This window comes from Nerophis ophidion, linkage group LG13, assembly GCF_033978795.1.
Source record: "Nerophis ophidion isolate RoL-2023_Sa linkage group LG13, RoL_Noph_v1.0, whole genome shotgun sequence".
NCBI classification, from domain to species: Eukaryota; Metazoa; Chordata; class Actinopteri; order Syngnathiformes; family Syngnathidae; genus Nerophis; species Nerophis ophidion.
Window position 1 is genome coordinate 21,541,668 of NC_084623.1, and position 21,712 is coordinate 21,563,379.

Genomic DNA, 21,712 nt, shown 5'->3' on the forward strand with positions numbered 1-21,712 from the left:
TTTTGGGGTGATTTAACCCCCAATTCCAACCCTTGATGCTGAGTGCCAAGCAGGGAGGTAATGGGTCCCATTTTTATAGTCTTTGGTGTGACTCTGCCGGTGTTTGAACTCACAACCTACCGATCTCAGGGCGGACACTCTAACCCATGGGTGTCAAACTCTGGCCCGCAGGCCAAATTTGGCCCGCCATGTAATTTCATTTGGCCCTTGAGGCTCTATCAAATTAACATTAGAGCTGGCCCGCCGGTATTATACAGTGGCTGTGCCGCTGTAACACCGCATTCACCGCTAATATTCATACTTGCCAACCCTCCTGATTTTCCTGGGAGACTTCCGAAGTTCAGTGCCCCTCCCGAAAATCTCCCTGGGCAACCATTCTCCCGAATATCCCCCGATTTCCACCCGGACAACAATATTAACGTTCTCTAAAACCTGTTGTCACGTCCGCTTATCCTCCATACAAACAGCTTCATAATGTAAGCGGCTTATACACACTCATAAGTGAATGCAATCCATACTTGGTCAACAGCCATACAGGTGACACTTGAGGGTGGCCGTATAAAAAACTTTAACATTGTTACAAATATGTGCCACACTGTGAACCCACACCAAACAAGAATGACAAACACATTTCGGGAGAACATCCGTACCGTAACACAACAGAACAAATACCCAGGTCCCCTTGCAGCACTAACTCTTCCGGGACACTACAATACACGCTACCACCTAAAAGGTTAATTTGTTCAACCTTGGCCCGCGGTTTTGTTCAGTTTTAGATTTTGGCCCACACTGTATTTGAGTTTGACACCCCTGCTCTAACCACTAGGCCACTGATCTGTGAATATGTTTGATGAAGCGTGATTGTATGCATGAGTGTATGTATGCATATGTGCTTGTATATCCATAGTATGTATGTATGTTAGTGCAGTGAATGTGTGTGTGGATGTATGTACAGTACATACAGACTTTTGACAAGAACAAGAAAGTTTGATCATATTACGCCTGTACTGGCTCACCTGCACTGGCTTCCTGTGCACTTAAGATGTGACTTTAAGGTTTTACTACTTACGTATAAAATACTACACGGTTTAGCTCCATCCTATCTTGCCGATTGTATTGTACCATATGTCCCGGCAAGAAATCTGCGTTCACAAGACTCCGGCTTATTAGTGATTCCTAGAGCCCAAAAAAAGTCTGCGGGCTATAGAGCGTTTTCCGTTTGGGCTCCAGTACTCTGCAACGCCCTCCCGGTAACAGTTCGAGATGCTACCTCAGTAGAATCATTTAAGTCTCACTTCAAAACTCCTCTGTATACTTTAGCCTTTAAATAGACCTCCTTTTTAGACCAGTTGATCTGCCGCTTCTTTTCTTTCTCCTATGTCCCCCCCTCCCTTGTGGAGGGGGTCCGGTCCGATGACCATGGATGAAGTACTGGCTGTCCAGAGTCGAGACCCAGGATGGACCGCTCGTCGGGACCCAGGATGGACTGCTCGCCTGTATCGGTTGGGGACATCTCTACGCTGCTGATCCGCCTCCGCTTGAGATGGTTTCCTGTGGACGGGACTCTCGCTGCTGTCTTGGATCCGCTTGAACTGAACTCTCGCGGCTGTGTTGGAGCCACTATGGATTGAACTTTCACAGTATCATGTTAAACCCGCTCGACATCCATTGCTTTCGGTCCCCTAGAGGAGGGGGCGGGGGTCCTCTCCAAGGTTTCTCATAGTCAGCATTGTCACTGGCGTCCCACTGGATGTGAATTCTCCCTGCCCACTGGGTGTGAGTTTTCCTTGCCCTTTTGTGGGTTCTTCCGAGGATGTTGTAGTCGTAATGATTTGTGCAGTCCTTTGAGACATTTGTGATTTGGGGCTATATAATTAAACATTGATTGATTGATTGATATGAATATAAATGTATGTATGTGGGTATGTACGTATGCAGGTTTTTATGTTCGTTATGTATGTATGTGCTTATGTATGTACAGTATGTATGCATGTGTGTATGTTTGTATGAATGAGCGTACGTATGTATGTTTTTTTGTACAGTATATTTGTCACCCAGTCAATGCAGGAAAGCCCCACCCAAAACTGCAGGCCTGAGGAACAAGGGACCACCGGCCCCACGCAGGCCGGCCAGCGAAAGAACCTCCAACACTGTGCTGCCAGGCAGGCCAGCGGTACACATACACGTCTGGCCTAGGACAAGGCACGGGAGAAGCAGGAGACAACCAGCACCGCCACATGCCACAGAGGGGCCCCCTGACAGACATGACGGGGGATGCGCAGGGAGTAGACCCTGAAGGTCCCCACCAAGCAGGGCACCCAGATGCATGGGTAAATGTGTTTGAGTGTGTGTATTTGTGTATGGGGTTTTGGATGGCTGGTTTTCACTAAACTAGACCCGTGAAGTGTTTTTCACAAGGTTTGTATACAGGAAGGGGACGAGTGGAAGATGACGTTTAACAAACCTATTGCACATTTTGGATATTTAGTCATTCCTTTAGCCTTATTAATGCATTTGCGGATTTTCAGTCACTGGTAAATAACATCCTTTGTGACTTTTTGTACCAGCTGGTTGGAAGCATCTGGTCAGTGTAATAATGTGTATCTGTGCTTTTAATTCCCAGGACACTTGGGGGACACGCGAGTATGTAATTCTACCTACGTAGTGCGGAGATGCAGGGTCACTTGATCCTCGCTCCAAGCGGGAGCACTCACCTGCTCAGGTGTCCTTTGCACAGAACTACCGGCACAACACTCGTGTACGCAGACAGAACACGTGGAAGAAGGAGGAGGTAACAAAGTCTTCTTGAAATACACTTTTAGGGAATGTACGTGTCACGGATTACGTCATCATGACCAAGGGTTTTGCTGACATCAGTAAGTTTGGATTTGAAAATGAATCGGTGTTTTTTGTTTGGTCATGATTTTGTTTTTTTTTACCTACTATGTCCTTCGTATCTGATTTCTCTTTTTTACAGATCTTGTAACCAACACCGCTGTGAATGAAACCCAGACGTCCTCAACAGTAAGACTACATAATTATGCTATAATGGAAATTATTGTTGTGACGTATTTGTACCGTAGATTTGTGGTGGAACACAAAATTAAATACATTGTAGAGGATGAATAAGAGTTTTTTCAAAGCCCTTACTACTTTATTTTTGGGTAAATTAATTTACTACCCCCCAAAAAATCCTGTAATGTTCTATGGAAAATTACAAAATTACATTGTTCATCAGGATACAATTTAATTGGTTCTGTGACACAGCCTATAAAATCCTTGTAACCTATTGTTAAACAGTGCCGCTCGTTAAAATGATTTGAAATGTATTTGTTCAGTTGAAATTGTTCCCCCCCCAACCAACACCATTTTTAAACATAACATGCTATTTAAAAAGAAAAACAAACTGAGATAAGAATTATTGTATAAAAACAATACAATAGAACAAATTTAAGGCGTCCAAAGTGTGGCACTAAGATAGTTCTAAAAAATACTATTTAAAAACAGGTGAAATTTAAGAAGAAAGCATTTGCAATGTTTGACTCCAATAAAACAATGCTGCATGCAGGTGCTTTGTTTTTTTCTTTAATGCTGTAATCGCTCCAAAAATAATAATGCATCAAAATTAATGTTAGCAATTATTGACTTATTTAAGGCTGCAATTACTTCAGATCAAAAATTCCACTTAGAAATATTTTTGGCGAAATTACTGCATTTGTTGCGTGTTTCTCATTTTAAAGAAAAAGTTTTTCTTTGTCAATAAAAAAGAAAAATTAAGAAAGATGATAAAAATTTATAAATCGATGGATAGATCTTTAGGTTGATTGGCGTCAGATAAGCGTTGAAAGTAAAATAAATAAGTGACTCTAGCAAGCAAGAACAACACGTTGATGTTTAATTGAGAGTATACAACATTACATACAGAGCTCAAAAGTCTTTCAAAATATTTAAGTACAACTTTGGTAAGCCACCAAGGCTTCCTCCCACCTCTAAAGACATGCACCTGGGGATACTGTAGTTTGATTGGAAACACTAAATTGGCCCTAGTGTGTGAATATGAGTGTGAATGTTATCTGTCTATCTGTGTTGGCCCTGCGATGAGGTGGCGACTATATATATGTGTATATATATATATATATATATATATATATATATGTGTATATATATATATATATATATATATATATATATATATATATGTATATATATGTGTATATATATATATATATATATATATATGTATATATATGTGTATATATATATATATATATGTATATATATATATATATATATATATATATATATATATATATATATATATATATATATATATATATATATATATATATATATATATATATATATATATATATATATATATATAATGTTCAAACTGAGAATTTTTTATTTTTTTTTTTGCAAATAATCATTAACTTCGAAGTTAATTGCAGCAACACATTGCAAAAAAGTTGGCAAAGGGGCATATTTACCACTGTGTTACATGGTCTTTCCTTTTAATAACACTCAGTAAATGTTTGGGAACTGAGGAGACAAATTTTTGAAGCTTTTCAGGGGAAATTTTTCCCATTCTTGCTTGATGTACTGCTTATGTTGTTCAACAGTCAGGGGTCTCCATTGTGGTATTTTTGGCTTCATAATGCACCACACATTATCAATGGGGGACAGGTCTGGACTGCGAGCAGGCCAGTCTAGTGCCTGCACTCTTTTACTTCGAAGCCACGCTGTTGTAACACGTGGCTTGGCATTGTCTTGCTGAAAAAAGCAGGGACATCCATGATAACATTGCTTGGATGGCAACATATGTTGTTCCAAAACCTGTGTGTACCTTTTAGCATTAATGGTGCCTTCACAGATGTGTAAGTTATCCATGCCTTGGGCAAATGCTGACTTTTGAACTTTGCGCCTACAACAGTCCAGATGGTTCTATTCCTCTTTGGTCCGGAGCACACAAAGTCCACAGTTTCCAAAAACAATTTAAATGTGGACTCGTCAGACCACAGAACACTTTTCCACTTGGCATCAGTCCATCTTCGATGAGTTCGGACCCAGCGAGGCCGGCGGCGTTTCTGGGTGTTGTTGATAAATGGCTTTTGCTTTGCATAGTAGAGTTTTAACTTGCACATACAGATGTAACAACAAACTGTATTTACTGACAATGGTTTTCTGAAGTGTTTCTGAGCCCATGTGGTGATATCCTTTACACACTGATGTCGCTTTTTGGTCCAGTACCGCCTGAGGGATCGAAGGTCCGTAATATCATCGCTTACGTGCAGTGATTTCTCCAGATTCTTTGAACCTTTTGATGATATTACGGACCGTAGGTGGTGAAATCCCTAAATTCCTTGCGATAGCTCATTGAGAAATGTTGTTCTCACGCATTTGTTCACAAAGTGGTGACCCTCCCTAATTTCACGGAAGCTGCTATTATACCAACCTGTTCACCTGTGGGATACTCCAAAAAAGTGTTTGATGACCATTCCTCAACTTTCTCAGTCTTTTTTGCCACTGGTGCCAACTTTTTTTAAAAACATGATGCAGGCATCAAATTCGAAATGAACTAATATTTGCAAAAAATAACAACGTTTTCCAGTTCGAACATTAAGTATCTTATCTTTGCAGTCTATTCAATTGAATATAGGTTGAAAAGGATTTGCAAACCACTGTTTTTATTTATGATTTACACGATGTGCAAACTTCACTGGTTTTGGGATTTGTATATATGTATGTATGTATGTACATTAGAAATCAAAAGTTTGGACACACCTTTTCATTCAATGCCTTTTCTTCATTTTGTTTGTGATGCAAACAGAATAAAGCCCCCATTTGTGTCAACTATGACACAAATTATGTGTCATAGTTTTGAGGCCTTCAGTGACAATCTGCAGTGTAAATAGTCATGAAAATAAAGAAAACACATTAAAAAGAGAAGGCGATATTTTATTTTTAAATTTACATTAATTCGGCTTTCAGCCATCGACCAAATTTTTTTTAGCCCGATGCGGCCCCCAAATCAAATGGTTTGGACACCCCTGCATGAGTGCAATGTGTACAACCCTCAAGGCACACTTACTACATATGAAGAGAAATTTGCCACGTTTTGGTCTACTTACTTGTCTGCTCACACTTTCTTTTTCATTTTAAATATTCAGGATGTTGCCCCTTTGTACACAAAATTGCAAATACTCATGCTTCTCTTAAGATTTATTTTCTCTTGTTTATTTTTAGGAATTTAGGACAGAAGCGTCTGAGCAACCGAACTCTTCCAAGGTGGAATTGATCTCTGTGACGGAGGAAGACCTCCCCACAATAGAGACCCCAAACACAATAAACGTCAGCCCCCTGGGGAGTCTAAATGCTGACTCGTATTCTGAGAACAACTTGAGCAAACCTGCAGAGTGCCAAACTTCAACTGCATGTAGTCCAACCATGCCGGTCACCAAAGTGCAGCCATTTATTTCTGGTAAGTCGTAGCCAGTACAGTAATTATACTGTAAAAACAATAGAAAGTGGTTTGCATGGACGTGATGAGGCGATAGGTGATGGTCTTAGAAATGCTTGATTGTCACTTTAGTGACTACATTCATACATTTTGTGACTATGACTGTAACAAAGACTCTGGTTTGTTAATGTTAGGCTGCTTATGTGTTTTTTTTTGGCTGGAAGAGGCAGCTTGCTTGGTTAGCCCGTCCGCCTCCAGGCATTTCACTTGGAAGATTACATATTTGATCTGCTGCTGATTTTGTTGATAACATTTTCATAAAGACAAGGACAGTCTAATACGTTTATCGTAGGGCTTATTGGAGAGAGACTGAATGTGCATTTCCAGAAAAAAAACTCTAGCAGGTGATGATGACTGACTGTTACCTTGTATTTCCAACATTTATCAATTATTGCACCAATAGTTGTCTCTTAATGCTTGCATGTGCGCAGCCAAAACATCTACAACTAAACAACTTGATTAGTGTCTTTATTACGAAAGCTTTTTTTAGACACTGAATTTGTGTCGCTCAATTTCGGTGAGCTGAATTTTTTTTACAACAAATATGTTGACAATTCATTTGAGTACTAATTCAGTGTAAAAAAAAAAAAAAAACATTGTATAAAAATTCAGTGTAAAAAAAATTCAGTGTTACAAAATAACAGTGTACCATATAAGGCACACTTGGGACGGCGTGGTGCAGTTGGGAGAGTGGCTGTGCCAGCAACCTGAGGGTTTCCTGGTTCAATCCCCACGTTCTACCATTCTAGTCACATCCATTGTGTCCTTGAGCAAGACACTTCACCCTTGCTCCTGATGGGTCCTGGTTTGCGCCTTGCATGGTAGCTCCCACCATCAGTGTGTGAATGTGTGTGTCAATGTGGAAATAGTGTCAAAGCACTTTGAGTTCCTTGAAAAGGTAGAAAATCGCTATACAAGTATAACCCATTTACCATTTACTTAAGATCCTTTCATTTTCTCAAATATTGACATTGCGCCTTATAAACCGGTGCTCCTAATGTACGGAATAATTTTGGTTATGAATACCGACCTCAAAGCTATTTTATTTGGTACATAGTGAAATGATAAATCTGACCAGTAGATGGCAGTCACACATAAGAGGTAAGTGTAGACTGCAATATGACTCGAGTAAACAACACCAACATTTTATATGTTCCATTGAAAATATAGAACATTACACACGGCGCTCAAAAATCGTTCAGAATGTTTTAATAGTTTTACCAGACTTTGGTAAGCTATGAAGCCGCACCGCTTGATGTGCTTCAGCATACCAGTATTATTATGGTGTGTGTATAAAGTAAGACCTATTATCTGGCGTTTTGTTTTGCAATATTATGCAAAAGCAAGTTTTCGTACCTTTTGGTATTTGCTGATCTGTATTTGGGATCTGCATAAGTCCTGAAAATTTGCGTGCGTCCTCCTTTGTAGTCAGTGTGGACCCCTTAGTCGATAAGCTTTTTTTTTCTCTATCTTCTTGTCATGGGACCTTCATTCTCTGCTGTTGGCATTTCTAATACAAAGTAGTGTAAAGTTCCTACTTATCTCTGTCAGTAAACAAGCCATGAAAGCGCTAAAACATACTGGTGAAGTGAGTTTACATCATTCACCCAAGGAACTTAAGTTATTAGAGAGTTCTGGTCAGACGTTTTTTTACAGGACACATTTCCGGCGTTGTTATTGCACTAGTGAGCCACAGATGAGAAGATGCTGCTCCGTTGTTGATTTAAGTAAAGTCTGAATGTCATTAAAACAGTCAGCTGCGACTTTTGACACTTCTCCCTCTCCCATCCTCGCATGCTACACCGCTACAACAAAGATGACGGGGAGAAGACGCTGCCGAAAGTGAGCCACGTAAATAAGACCGCCCACAAAACGGGGACTGTCAGAAAGCGGCTTGTAGATGGTCTGTAAAACATAATCTATGCAACATTTTGACCAAAGCACCACCTACACATTTTATGTAGACAACAAAGAAGTGTTTAAAATATATATATATACATAATAATAATAATATGAACCCTTTAATGCGCCCCTATTGTATGAAAAATGACCTGAGTAGACTAGTCATCGGCAGTGCGCCCTATGGTCCGGGAAATATGGTAAATAATATTCAGGGCAAAAAAATTCAGTGTAAAACAAAATCAGTTTGAAAAATATCTGTTGCTTCAAAACTCAAAAGGACCGTTTTCTCACTTCATTGGCAAGTTTTGAAACAGGATCCATTGCCTTAGTCTTAATTTATCGGAAATGAGTCTTGAGTTTTGAAGCAACAAATAATTCTGCATCGAATTTTAACACAATACATTTTAAAACACTATTTAAACAAAGTGAATTTTGAAACACTGTCAGCATAATTTGATGTGGGAAAAAAATCAGTTCATAAAATTCAAACCCAAAAAATTCAATACCAAATTCTGTGTAAAAATTAAAAAAAACGTTCATAATAAAAACACAAATGAATCTCCATATACAACCTACAGTGCTGCAATGTATTTTCTCCAGTGGAAGTAAAATATTAACAGTTGAATTGTAGGTTAAAATGTGAACACGCGCTTCTTTTTAACATAATTAATAATATCATGACTACTATAGAAGGCTTCACGGTGGCAGAAGGGTTAGTGCGTCTGCCTCACAATACGAAGTTCCTGCAGTCCTGGGTTCAAATCCAGGCTCGGGATCTTTCTGTGTGGAGTTTGCATGTTCTCCCTGTGAATGCGTGGGTTCCCTCCGGGTACTCCGGCTTCCTCCCACTTCCAAAAGACATGCACCTGGGGATAAGTTGATTGGCAACACTAAATTGGCCCTAGTGTGTGAATGTGAGTGTGAATGTTGTCTGTCTATCTGTGTTGGCCCTGCGATGAGGTGGCGACTTGTCCAGGGTGTACCCTGCCTTCCGCCCGATTGTAGCTGAGATAGGCGCCAGCGCCCCCCGCCACCCCGAAAGGGAATAAGCGGTAGAAAATGGATGGATGGATGGACTACTATAGAAAGTTATTATAGGAAATGTAAAAGTGTTGCTGTTTTGTTGACAGAAGACGATATGGACAAAAGTTGGAAGCAAAAACTGCTGGCTCGTCGCATGGAATTGATCATAGCTGCGTGTATCATCCTGGTGGTCTGTCTTGCTCTCGGGATCGGCCTTGGAGGTGAGTGCTTACTTCTCATTATGACCATAAAGTTACATTTTCACTAAATGTATAATGGATTGTCTGTTTTTGTTTTGTTTTGTTTTTTACCATAAACCAGGAGTGTACAAACTTTATGAAGCAAGAGCCACAAACATAAATCTATGCATACATTTTGTTTGCATTTTGTCATCCTAGTCACTGCCATTGTGTCCCCCACCTTGCTCCCAGTGCCGCTCACATTGGTGTATGAATGTGAATGAAGGTTTGGTGGTGGTCGGAGGGATCGTATGCGCAAATTGGCAGTCAGTCTACAGAACAGCTGTGGCTAAAAATAAAGCTTACCACCAATAAGGTGTGAATGTGGAGTGAATAAATGATGGGTTCTCAGTTTTCATTGTGAAGTGCTTAGAGTGTCTAGAAAAAAAACCACCATATAATTGTCATCCATTATTGGTGTTATTATTAAAAATGCTAAAAGCAATCCAATGTAGGTCCAAACTTTTTCCACAGAGGGCCGCACACGGAAAAATTTAAGCATGCGGGGGCCATTTTGATATTTTTCATTTTCAAACCATAACAAAATATATGGATTTTTTATTTTTAATCCTTAGGGCTCCTGCGGAGCATAGAGGGTCTCAGTCACTAAAATGTTGAAAATAAGTCAAATTATTATTATTATTTTTTTTAATTTAATGCTTACAGTAAATCTCTATATCAACTTGAGATTGATATAAAGTAAAACAAATAAGGTTTTTTGCCTTTTCTGTCAAAGACAACTTTGTTTTGTAAAACTGAAATATGCAGTATTTAGATAGATAGATAGATAGTACTTTATTGATTCCTTCAGGAGAGTTCCTTTATTTAGCAATTAAAGCCCTCAAAGATCAATAATGCAGGACACCATTGATTTAAATTATTTAATATTTTTGAGTAATCACAGTGAAAAGTTAAATAAAATCCTACTAAATTTTTGGGAGATCTGAAAGATTCCCCACTCATTAAGTGATACATTTTTATTTATTTTTTATTTTTTTACTTTTAACACTTAAATTTCAAGATCAACTTCCGATACATCTGTCGATTTTAAGTTTGAACTATTATTTTGTTTGTTTTATGCTCTTTTGTCAAAACTTTTATATTTTTATATGGCAACCACACATGGCAATATTTTTTTCCACATAAAACATTTTAAAGTGATAATTTTAAAGTAATAATTCATCATAACATAGATTTTTTTGTCTTTTTTGTTTTTTTTGAGCAATGGAAAAAAAAAATTAAGACAAAAGGAACAAAAAAACTGCCTGCATGGCAGCTTTGTGTTAATGTTGCCACTTTTTCTCATTAGATTTCACCTCATTCCACTTTTTTTAAATGTTGTTTTTAATTTTTGCAATACTATCAATTTTGCAATTTTTGCAGAATGTGTGGCCGCAAATGGCCCCCGGGCCGCACTTTGGACACTGTTGTTGTAAGCCATTATTTGATTTTGATATAATTTTTTTATCTTGATGAATTGAAGATTAACACCAATGAGATGACTGATGAACATTATCACATAATATATTCAGAAAGTACAACAACCAGAATACGACTAAACGCAACATGTAAGTTAAAAAAGCAAAAAACAACAAAATTATGATTTGTACATTTTCAGATTGAGCTTGTTCTATTTTTAAACAAAGAAAACAATCTGAAGTTGTCTTATTTTTAAGTTATCGCTGCGTGATTTTACCAGTCCGGCCCACTTGGGAGTATATTTTTCTCCTTGTGGCCCCTGATCTAAAATGAGTTTGCTTTGTTTTATATGTAGGGTCGGGTAGCTTTCACATTTTAAACAATACAGTACCAATTCCTGTTACTTAAGGAATCGATAACAGTGACAATTTCAGTACTTTTGTATCTGTTCATGTGGTAATAAATGTTAATTAGTTAAATAATTATATACACATGGGGCATTCTACCGAATTAAAGCAAAGTACTGTCCCTTAACCAAAAAAAAGGGTTTAACAAAACACTTAAGTATTCAAACATGCATTTTTACTTACAGTGTACTTTATATTATGATTTGTCCAAACCCAGAGCCTTAATTGAGATAGTGATAAGATAATTACCAAATTATCTTTTATGTGGTATTTTTTTTTAGTCCTCAATCGTGACCCATTCATCCATTCATTTTCTACTGCTTGTCCCTTTTTGTGGTTGCAATAAGGGACAAGCAGCTGCATTCGGTGTACAGCCTGGACACCCTGGTCAAAGTCGCCACCTCATCGCAGGGCCAACACAAATAGACAGACAAAATTCACACACTAGGGCCAATTTAGTGTTGCCAATCAAACTATCCCCAGGTGCATGTATTTGGAGGTGGGAGGAAGCCGGAGTACCCGAAGGGAACCCACGCAGTCACGGGGAGAACATGCAAACACCACACTGAAAGATCGCAAGCCTGGGATTGAACCCAGGACTGCTCAGGACCTTCGTATTGTGAGGCAGACGCACTAACCCCTGTTTCACCGTGCTGCCCCCAATCGTGACCCCTAAATTAAAATTTATGAAAATAACACTTAAAACATTTTTACAATTTGTTTAAATGGCCTAATTTAGAACATATTTATGAGTAAGTTTACACTGAGTTTGAAAGACATAGATTTAATAACTGCTCAAAAAATCTTGTCACTATGAAACACAAGAGTTTTAGAGGCGTGGCTGATTCTAAATTTAGGCCACACCCCTACATTTTTGACCAGGAAGTGACATTGCATTTTTGCTACTCATGGCTGAATGAGGTAAGTCACTTCAATGTGTATCTTTAAAAACTGTCACTACCAAACACATATTCTCTTCAATTTTGTCAACTTTTTCATTTTTTATTTAACATATTTTTATGAGTGTACACCTCTTCAAAAATGTGTTTGCTAGTCATATGCTTGCTAGCATTATTTAGCTATGGTCAAAATAAGCTAGCCTACCTGAAACATATGGTAATTTTTCGGTGGCGACATGATCATTTTGGTAATGATGAAATGAAATGGAAAGTTGCCCTGTTGTGGGATCTGAACCGAGGATGTCGTTGTGGTTTGTGCAGCTCTTTGAGACACTTGTGATTTAGGGCTATATAAATAAACTATGATTGATTGATTGAAAGTACTTTAATTCTACCATTTTGAAATAATGTGTTTACAAAGTCTTTAAATAAGGGATTATTATCTATTTAAAGCAAGTAAGCATGTTTTTATTGTAATGCTGGTTTCTGTCTGTAATTGTGCTACGGTATTAGCCGTAAAAGCTAACTAACGCAAGCGATAAGCTCGGTTCTTTCCGTCTTGCCTCTGGTGAGGGTGGTCGCAATTCTCTCTGTTCCCTCCTTCCCTGCTTGCTCTCTGCGTCCTGTCTTTGTCTGAACTTTTTTAAAGCCTCTTTCTTTGCGCTGTTCTCCAATCCAAATATTAATATTAATATGATCAGCTGGACTCTTGACGCAATTGACACAGTCTTTTCGACAAGAAAAAGAGGTTCGGGGGAGCCTGTCTGACTTGATGTAACCATCGCTGCGGGGTACGTGAGGAACTCCTGGAATACATGGAGGATGATGTGCCTCTCAGCCCTTTCCATCGAGGACGTCGAAGACATCTACCTATTTGGAGCTGTGATCGCGGGGCACTTAATGATTGGGCTGGGCATTGCTCTGGTGTATCGACAAATCCGGAAGACGATGGCAGCCACTCGAGGGGCCCAACAGCTGTTCAACGCAATGGAAGGAGTGGGTCGGGCTGTGGGAACACAGACTGGAGCGATTTCTGAATTGAATCGCAAAATGGATCTCATCTTGGAAAAGTTTGCAGAGAAGGAATAATTAATTGGAATTGAAGAAATCCAGCATGGACAAAAAGAGGAGATAAGTCACTATCTTTGTCTTCTCGAAGAAAAACAACTTCTTAATCTACGATTTGGACTCCCTCGAATGGCCTTGACACAGGAACAGGCTGTTCTGAAGAAAATCTCCCGAGGACTCCTCAAAGATGGACGCTTTTAACCTTCCTTTTTGTCCACAACACCTGCAGTCGAACTTTTATCGGCCTCAGTCATACGAAAACATTCATCATCTCTCACACATGACCCCCACCCTTGAAATCAATGCCTTCACCACTGCTTAATTCCTGTGGGGATGTGGATGGCTGAGCAGCGCTATACAGCGGCAGTGAGTCTCCTCAAACCCACCCCCTCCCTCTGTTGCCAGGTGGTGTGCAGAGGTGGGTAGTAATGCGCTACATTTACTCCATTACATTTACTTTAACTTTTGGGATAAATTGTACTTCTATGAGTAGTTTTCATGCGACATACTTTTACTTTTACTTGAGTATATTTATAGAGAATAAACACTACTTTTACTCCGTTCCATTTATCTACATTAAGCACCCTACTCGCTACTTTTTTTTTTATCGATCTATTAATGTTTGTTTTGGTTATGACAGAGCTTCAAAGTAGAATCTACGCATGCCTGCGCTTCACCAATCACATGCAGTCACTGATGACTTTGGACCAATCAAACAGAGCCAGGCGGTCACATGACCGTGATACGTAAAACCCGACTTAAACATGTTGACAAACTTATTCGGGTGTTACCATTTAGTGGTCAATTGTACGGCATATGTACTGTACTGTGCAATCTAATAATAAAAGTTTCAATCAATCAATCAAAAGTGTAAAGGAAAAAAGACACTTTTTATTTTAACCGTACTTCCCGTCAAAAGCCTAAAGACTGATCGCACAGTTCCTGTCTTCACAATGAAAGCGCCGCTCCATCGCGCCTACGTTAACAAAATAAGAGTCTCCGAAAGCCAGCGCAAACAAGCTAGCAAGCTACGGTGTTCGCCGCCAATGTCCATCCATCCATTTTCTACCGCTTATTCCCTTTCGGGGTCGCGGGGGGCGCTGGCGCCTATCTCAGCTACAATCGGGCGGAAGGCGGGGTACACCCTGGACAAGTCGCCACCTCATCGCAGGGCCGCCAATGTATTTCTTGTAAAGTGTATGAAAACAAATATGGAAGCTGGACAGATAAGATGCCAAAACCAACGACTTTCATGTGGTATTAGACAGAAAAGAGGAACTTTTTTTCTCCTCCATTTGAAAACGTGGACGTCTGATTCCAATCAATGCAAGTCATCAGGATCAGGTAATACACCAACTTATATTCTCGTCTTCATGAAAGATAGGAATCTATGTGTTAAACATGCATGTATATTCATTAAAACACCTTTAACATGTCAACAAAAACGGCAAAATAAATAAATATAAATTATATACTGTATATATAAATGTATGTATATATATATACTGTGTATATATATATATATATATATATATACATATATATGATATGTGTGTGTATAAATGATATGTGTGTGTGTATGTATATGTATATATGAGGTAGATCACCTCGACTTGGTCATTTACTAAGTATTGATTGATTGATACTTTTATTAGTAGATTGCACAGTACAGTACATATTCCGTACAATTGACCACTAAATGGTAACACCCGAATAAGTTTTTCAACTTGTTTAAGTCGGGGTCCACGTTAATCAATTCATGGTAATTGATAAACGTTGAAAAACTTATTGGGGTGTCACCATTTAGTAGTCAATTGTACGGAATATGTACTGTACTATCTACTAATATAAGTTTTAATCAATCAATCAAATCAATGAATGTCTACTGAGGCTATGGTGCTGTTAAGTTAATGTGGCTCAATGTGCCATTTTTTAATTTTATTTTAATGTACTATTATTTAATATATATTATTGTTTTATTTGCTTAAGAGATATTCCTGGCTCTGAATTTGCTCATTTCTATTTTAATGTTTTTGTGCATTATTTGTTGCCGTAATCATTAAAAAAAACAGGTTACTCATCAGTTACTCAGTACTTGAGTAGTTTTTTCACAACATACTTTTTACTTTTACTCAAGTAAATATTTGGATGACTACTCCTTACTTTTACTTGAGTAATAAATCTCTAAAGTAACAGTACTCTTACTTGAGTACAATTTCTGGCTACTCTACCCACCTCTGGTGGTGTGATATACGTACCATGTCTAAATGTTTGCCATGCTATGTGAGGTTTTTTCCTTGGACTCAGTCTGGAACCCTTCTGAGGGTCTAGGCTTAGACTGATATTTTTTTTACTCCCCCCATCTATCCCAATGTCACCCTTTTCTCACCTTTTTAAGGAGCGCCGTAAGTGGCTGATCCGTTGATAGTCTCGTCTTGTCCTCCCCTGTAACGTATGTCTGCTCTTAGTGGGACTTGTACCAAAAAATCTATCTTGTTGTACTTGTGCAATGACAATAAAGTTTTATTCTATTAAATTCTGCTTCAGTACGAAACACGTTTGAGTTTGTGATGCACAACACTGGGATATAATACCAATCTGTGCTGTCAAAAAAACATGAATAATAAGATTACATTATCTGTAAAATATTAGCTCACATTTCATGTTTTGTTTGTACACAGCTGGCCGCACTGTAGTTGTAATAATACGCATGGCATGCTGCGTATATCATGATCGATAATAAAATGTGACTCACTCAATGGACAGTTATGTGTTTGGTCCAGCTGGCCGGGACGTTGTTTCAGGTTTATTTGGGGTAAGCACACCATTAATGTAGAAATGGCTTGTCTCCAAATTTCACTTTTGCAGCTTTGTGTCACGCCGACCTCGCTCTTTCGGCTTCGGTCGGCTCCAACGTTTCATCTTTTGTTTTCGTGCTTGCTTCTAGAAACAACAATTCACCCTCCGTTCATTCAGCTTCAAAAGATAAGGTTGTGAATCTAAATTTGTCAAAAAATAGTCGTCTTCGTTGTTTGTTGGGATGGCTTCCTGCTGGCTCCACTATGGACGGGACTCTCGCTACTATATTGGATCCACTTTGGACTGGACTCTCACCATTATGTTAGATCCACTATGGATTGGACTTTCACAATATCATGTTAGACCCGCTGGACATCCCACATATGCGGTCCTCTCCAAGGTTTCTCATAGTCATCATTGTGGGCTCTACAGAGGATGTTGTTGTGGTTTGTGCAGCCCTTTGAGACACTTGGGATTTAGGGCTATATAAAAAACATTGATTGATTGATTGTTACCAAGTCTGCCATGATTAGAACACACTGGCGTTTGTTTCCAGAAGTAGGAACACACATTTATTGCCAGAAGTCCGAAGTGCGCTACAATGGAAACGGAAATCAATGCGCGAAAGAATACAGTCCCGATTAGTTGATTTTACTAAAAATGTTAATTACTAAAATACGGTAAATATTATACATATAACATATTGTTATGAACGTGTCTGTTACTACATTATACATAGAGTGTGTATACAAAACGTTAATGGAGGGTTTTTAAGTTGTTTTGGCGGGTTTGAAGGACACAACAGTGACTCCCATTAGCCAAATCTTCTAAGCGTTTTTTTTATCATCTTTAAATAAAAATTAAAAAAAACAAATGCGTGTTTTTGTTTTTCATAATGATAGGCAATATTCCAAAAAAAAGTGCAGTCCTCCTTTAAGTAGTTTGTATAAAAAAGCGATCAGCGCTGTCATCTGAAAAGGTAAATACGCTTGTTTTTTTAAACAACTGGTTAAACTGCGGAATAAATGCAGATGTAAATGGTGCACTGTGTAAATTTGTTTATGAGTGTTTTTTTACATTATTTATTAATACACCTTGTTTTTCATATTATTGCAAATACTTTCAAAATGTGCCTTAATTCTTACTATACTTACTCTCACTAAGTTTTGAGCAAATCAATGACTTTAAAAAACGTTACTGTACATTCTGACCACCAAATTTGACCATTGACTTTTGGACAAATTCAACGTTAAAACAACATGCTTTTTGACACGATTTTTTTCAATGTCAGGTTGTGACGCTGATTTGACCATTGAAACTTGGTCAATTCCCAACCAATAACGTGGATCCAACGTTAGATACTAACGTTGTCTCAATTTACAAATACAACTATTTTGCAACGTTGTTTCAAAGTCAGTTTTAAAGGGCATATATGCATACTCAACGTTGTATCAATGTCTTGTGCCTGCTGGAATTTGTCTTGTTATATACAGTATATGACAGCAAAAAAAATTGAAGTCTCATAATGAAGTGTACGAATAAATCTTATTAATAATTAACTTACTTTATTTTGAGAATATGCTGAAATCCAACAGAAAAAAAAACAGTCGTGGGCTGAAAATGTCCCTCAGGCTGCTGCATTTTGGACCCCACTGCAATTAATACTGTATATTTTCAATGTTTTAAACTATAATGACATTCAATTGTGGTCATGAGTTTGTTTGGGCTGAAGATCTGATGAGTTGACATGATCCATCTTGTGTGGGAAATGTGAGCTCTTGAAGAGGAATGGAGGACAACAGTGTACCTTGCAGGGCTCCGATGTCACTGACCACACAGTCAGACAGGGTCATCCTTGATTGACAAATATATCTGCTGAAAACTTTTTAGCTCAACATACCAGATTTGACATTGCTGAAATATTTAAGATGGAAACTATCGCTGCCATTATGATGTGCAGTGATGTTTTCAATTTTACCGTAAGTCTTGAACTATACAAAGTATTTCAACGGTTGGAATCTGTGCTTTTGCATGATATACTAGTTGCTATGGTAATGTGAGTCACAGCAGCTCAGGTGAGGCACCAAGCAGTGTGGGTGGGGAGCGTTTCCACAGAGTGTTTCCAGAGCGGTCAGACTGAAATACGTGTGTCAGGCACAGATGGGGAAGGAGATTTTTACAACAAAGTTCTAAAGCTTAGTGATATATTGAATATAGCACTAAGCATTTTTGTTGCGTTTCGCTTGATTGTAAAATATGTCGTTCGAGAGGGTGTGTGACGTTCATAAATGGTCAATATTCAGTATTTTCATGTACATTCTAGGTGTCTCATTCAGTAAAACAATATAAAATTCCATTCCGTTTTTTAAGGCGGTCTGTCGTAACGATTTTTAGCATTCAGACATTATTTTGAGGTTTTGTATTAGTGTTCCTAAAAATAGGACCCAAGCACACATACTGTACAGCAGATTTGTGTGTATATAGATAGATATACCTGCCCCCAGACACATTTTTTTCTCTAATTTGGCCTCCCGAGTCAAAATAATTGCCCAGGACTGGTGTATACTGTAGTACAGTTTCAAATTGCAGTTTTAAATAAACTAAAGGTACTGTTGTGAGAACAGCGACCCCACCTGGCTGTAAAGAGTCACGTAGGACAATACACAACTGCGGCATGTATCTGGTTTGTGTTTGCTAATATCATGTATTAAATGGGCCAAATTATCATAAATGTATGCCCCGCAGTTTACCCCTCTCCCTTCCTTTTTTTCTCTTTCCATCCCCTCTTGCTCCGGTCCGGCTGCACCAAATAATATAATTTCATTTAATAAAGTTAAATACAAATAAGGCAACAAGATAAGTATCCCACACTTCTCTTTTGTAAAGTACATCTGTACGGCAGATATCGGCATCTACATCAAAAATATGATCTACCTGAGGGGCCGGACAGGACAAACAAAAAAACAAATATCATACATTGTGATATTTTTTTAAATCTGCATTGTACAAAAAGTGATATTATCACACAAATTAGATGATTATGGTATATCTGCCAATGCTGTATGGAAGGTCAAATGGGACAAAGTTGAATAAATACATCTTCAAATAGTTACTTAAATGTGTCAATAATTAATTATAATTGTAATTAAACATACAAATGTTAATAAATGTGTCAATGTATTTATTGTAAAGGTACATTCAGCCATGTACTATAGGAGGATTGTTTGTATAGTTTCAAATAACTAATAAAAAAGGACTTAACCACCTGTAACACAGAGCTGACACAAAGTTTTGTCTTTGAATATATATAGTATCTATTTTAACTAAATAAAATAATATTAAAATGGCCCCCACTCTTAATTTTTCAGTATGAAAATCCCTGATTTAGAGTCTTCAATTAACCTAACATGCATATTTTTTAAATGTGGGAGGAAGCTGGAGGAAAAACCCACCTATGTAACGGAAAATTTAACCCCAATCTCCTGACTGTGTGGCCTGCATGCTAACCACTAAATAATCAAATAATAAATTCTGAGCTCCCTTTGTTTGCCTTTTTTTTTGTAGTTTATTAGTGTAAAAAGTAAAAATGTACTCACATTCACGTCTCGCTCGTGCCAATTTCCCTTTGCGTTGGTAAAACAAACTATCCCATAGTCCGAGTCCTGACATAAAAAAAAAAAGGCAAACAAAGGGCGCTCACGAGGAGGTACAAACACTTGCCTACTGAAAACAAAACTCTCACAATGGCATGACTATGGACAAAAACAAAACTAAACAACTGTGACATAAATAACAAAAACTTACTGTGACTGAGACAAGGGAATGAGAAATCAGCATGACTTGGCATGAATCGGGTTGAGGGATATGTAAAGTTGCCCGGCTGAACACTTGGCAACTACAGGTTTAAATAATACCAGTGATAATTACAAGCAGGTGTGAGAACTGAGGACAGGGGCGTGACATGAGGGCAAGGTGAAAATCAATGAGTTGGCATGGTAACAAAGAAACCAAGGAAGTGCAGGAACAGGAACCGAGTGTCCAAAAAATAAAACCAAACATGACAAAAACAAAACCTGGTCCCATGAGCGTGACAAACTTGAGGGTTCCAGGTTCGATTCTAGCGTCCACCATCCAAGTCACTGCCGTTGTGTCCTTGGGAAAGACACTTCACCCAGCCTCTACCAGTGCCACCCACACAGGTGTAAATGTAGTTTAAAGATGTAGATTATGGGTATTATTATGTAAAGCGCTTTGAGTCTCTAAAAAAAGCACTATATAAATGTAATTCACTTCACAATTTAATGATGTATTTATATATTTCATTCAGTCCTATTTAACCCTCCACATCGGTGTGGTAAATCCATTTATTATTTGAAAATAACTTGAGACTTTTTTGTGCTTGGTATGAAAAATTGACTGTGAATACAAGCAAAGTATATTTATTCATTGAAATTGATTGAAACAGTGACATTTATTATACTTAATGTTAAGATTTCCATAACAATTGTCAGGCTAATTATTTCTACATTTCTCTGTGTGCGTGTGCCTGTGCCTTGTGCGTGTGTGTTTAGTGGGTCTGAGCTGCATGGGGAAGTTTCAGTGCGGCTTTTCATCTCAGTGCATAAGAAGTTCAGCCCAGTGTGATGGAAAGCTGGACTGTGACAATGGCGAGGACGAGCTCGGCTGTGGTGAGACACAAAACTACATGTTGTCTTTATATACTTTCTACTCCTATGAGACATATACACTACTAACACTGATGGCTTCTGTCTGCTCCAACAGCTTTTGCTTTTGTGTTGACTTTTACACTTCAACCGAAAAATGTTTCATTGCTTTGCTTGATTCCATTTTCCCAGTACAAACTCACATGTGTGACTGTATTTTTTTTCTTCTGCACCAGCAAAATTGACCTAGAATCCCAATAAAACCTAAAATTAGGATAAGCTGTGATGATACATACATACAGCGGTAACACAAAGTACTCGTATTGAAATACTTCTATGGTGTCTCCTTCCAGTTGCTTCTCTGTCAAACACACCATCAGCAGTTTTGTCAGTTTTTTATGGATAAATTAGATATTTTAATGTCCTTGGCTGGCATTATCGACTTGTTCTGCTTCAGTATGGCGCAGACTAGCTGTGCTACAGTCCAATAGTTTCACTGCTTTAACTGCTAGCGACATGCTCTGTCATGTTTGTGATGATTTATTTATTTTTGATAAATTAATAAATATAAATAAATATCATTTACTTCGTCTTCTCAGCATTGTCCTTCACACTCACTTGAAAAAATTAAGTTATGTCGACCTCTAGCAATACTGCTAGCTACTAGACTCGACAAGACTAGCCAAACAATCATGGGTTATGTAGCACTTAATGGCTGTTCTTAGTAGTTTTGTAGAGGGCCATGTCTTGCACTGACACCTTGAAGACCAAA

General features: G+C 38.2%; 1 protein-coding gene across 3 annotated transcripts in view; it reads left to right on the top strand.

Annotated features, from left to right (window-relative positions):
- Positions 1 to 1,206: 1,206 nt before the first annotated feature.
- tmprss3a (transmembrane serine protease 3a) overlaps positions 1,207 to 21,712 on the top strand; it is a 52,929-nt gene continuing 32,423 nt past the window's right edge. The window contains exons 1-6 of one of the 3 annotated variants that reach the window (XM_061918585.1): positions 1,207 to 2,330; positions 2,624 to 2,791; positions 2,978 to 3,024; positions 6,247 to 6,481; positions 9,553 to 9,666; positions 20,848 to 20,964. In XM_061918585.1, coding sequence (XP_061774569.1) covers positions 6,448 to 6,481; positions 9,553 to 9,666; positions 20,848 to 20,964 — 265 coding nt within the window. In that variant the 5' untranslated portion in view covers positions 1,207 to 2,330; positions 2,624 to 2,791; positions 2,978 to 3,024; positions 6,247 to 6,447. Of the gene's footprint in view, positions 2,331 to 2,623; positions 2,792 to 2,977; positions 3,025 to 6,246; positions 6,482 to 9,552; positions 9,667 to 14,496; positions 14,822 to 20,847; positions 20,965 to 21,712 lie in introns of those variants that run through there. The other 2 variants (XM_061918583.1, XM_061918584.1) reach the window with 2 other exon arrangements.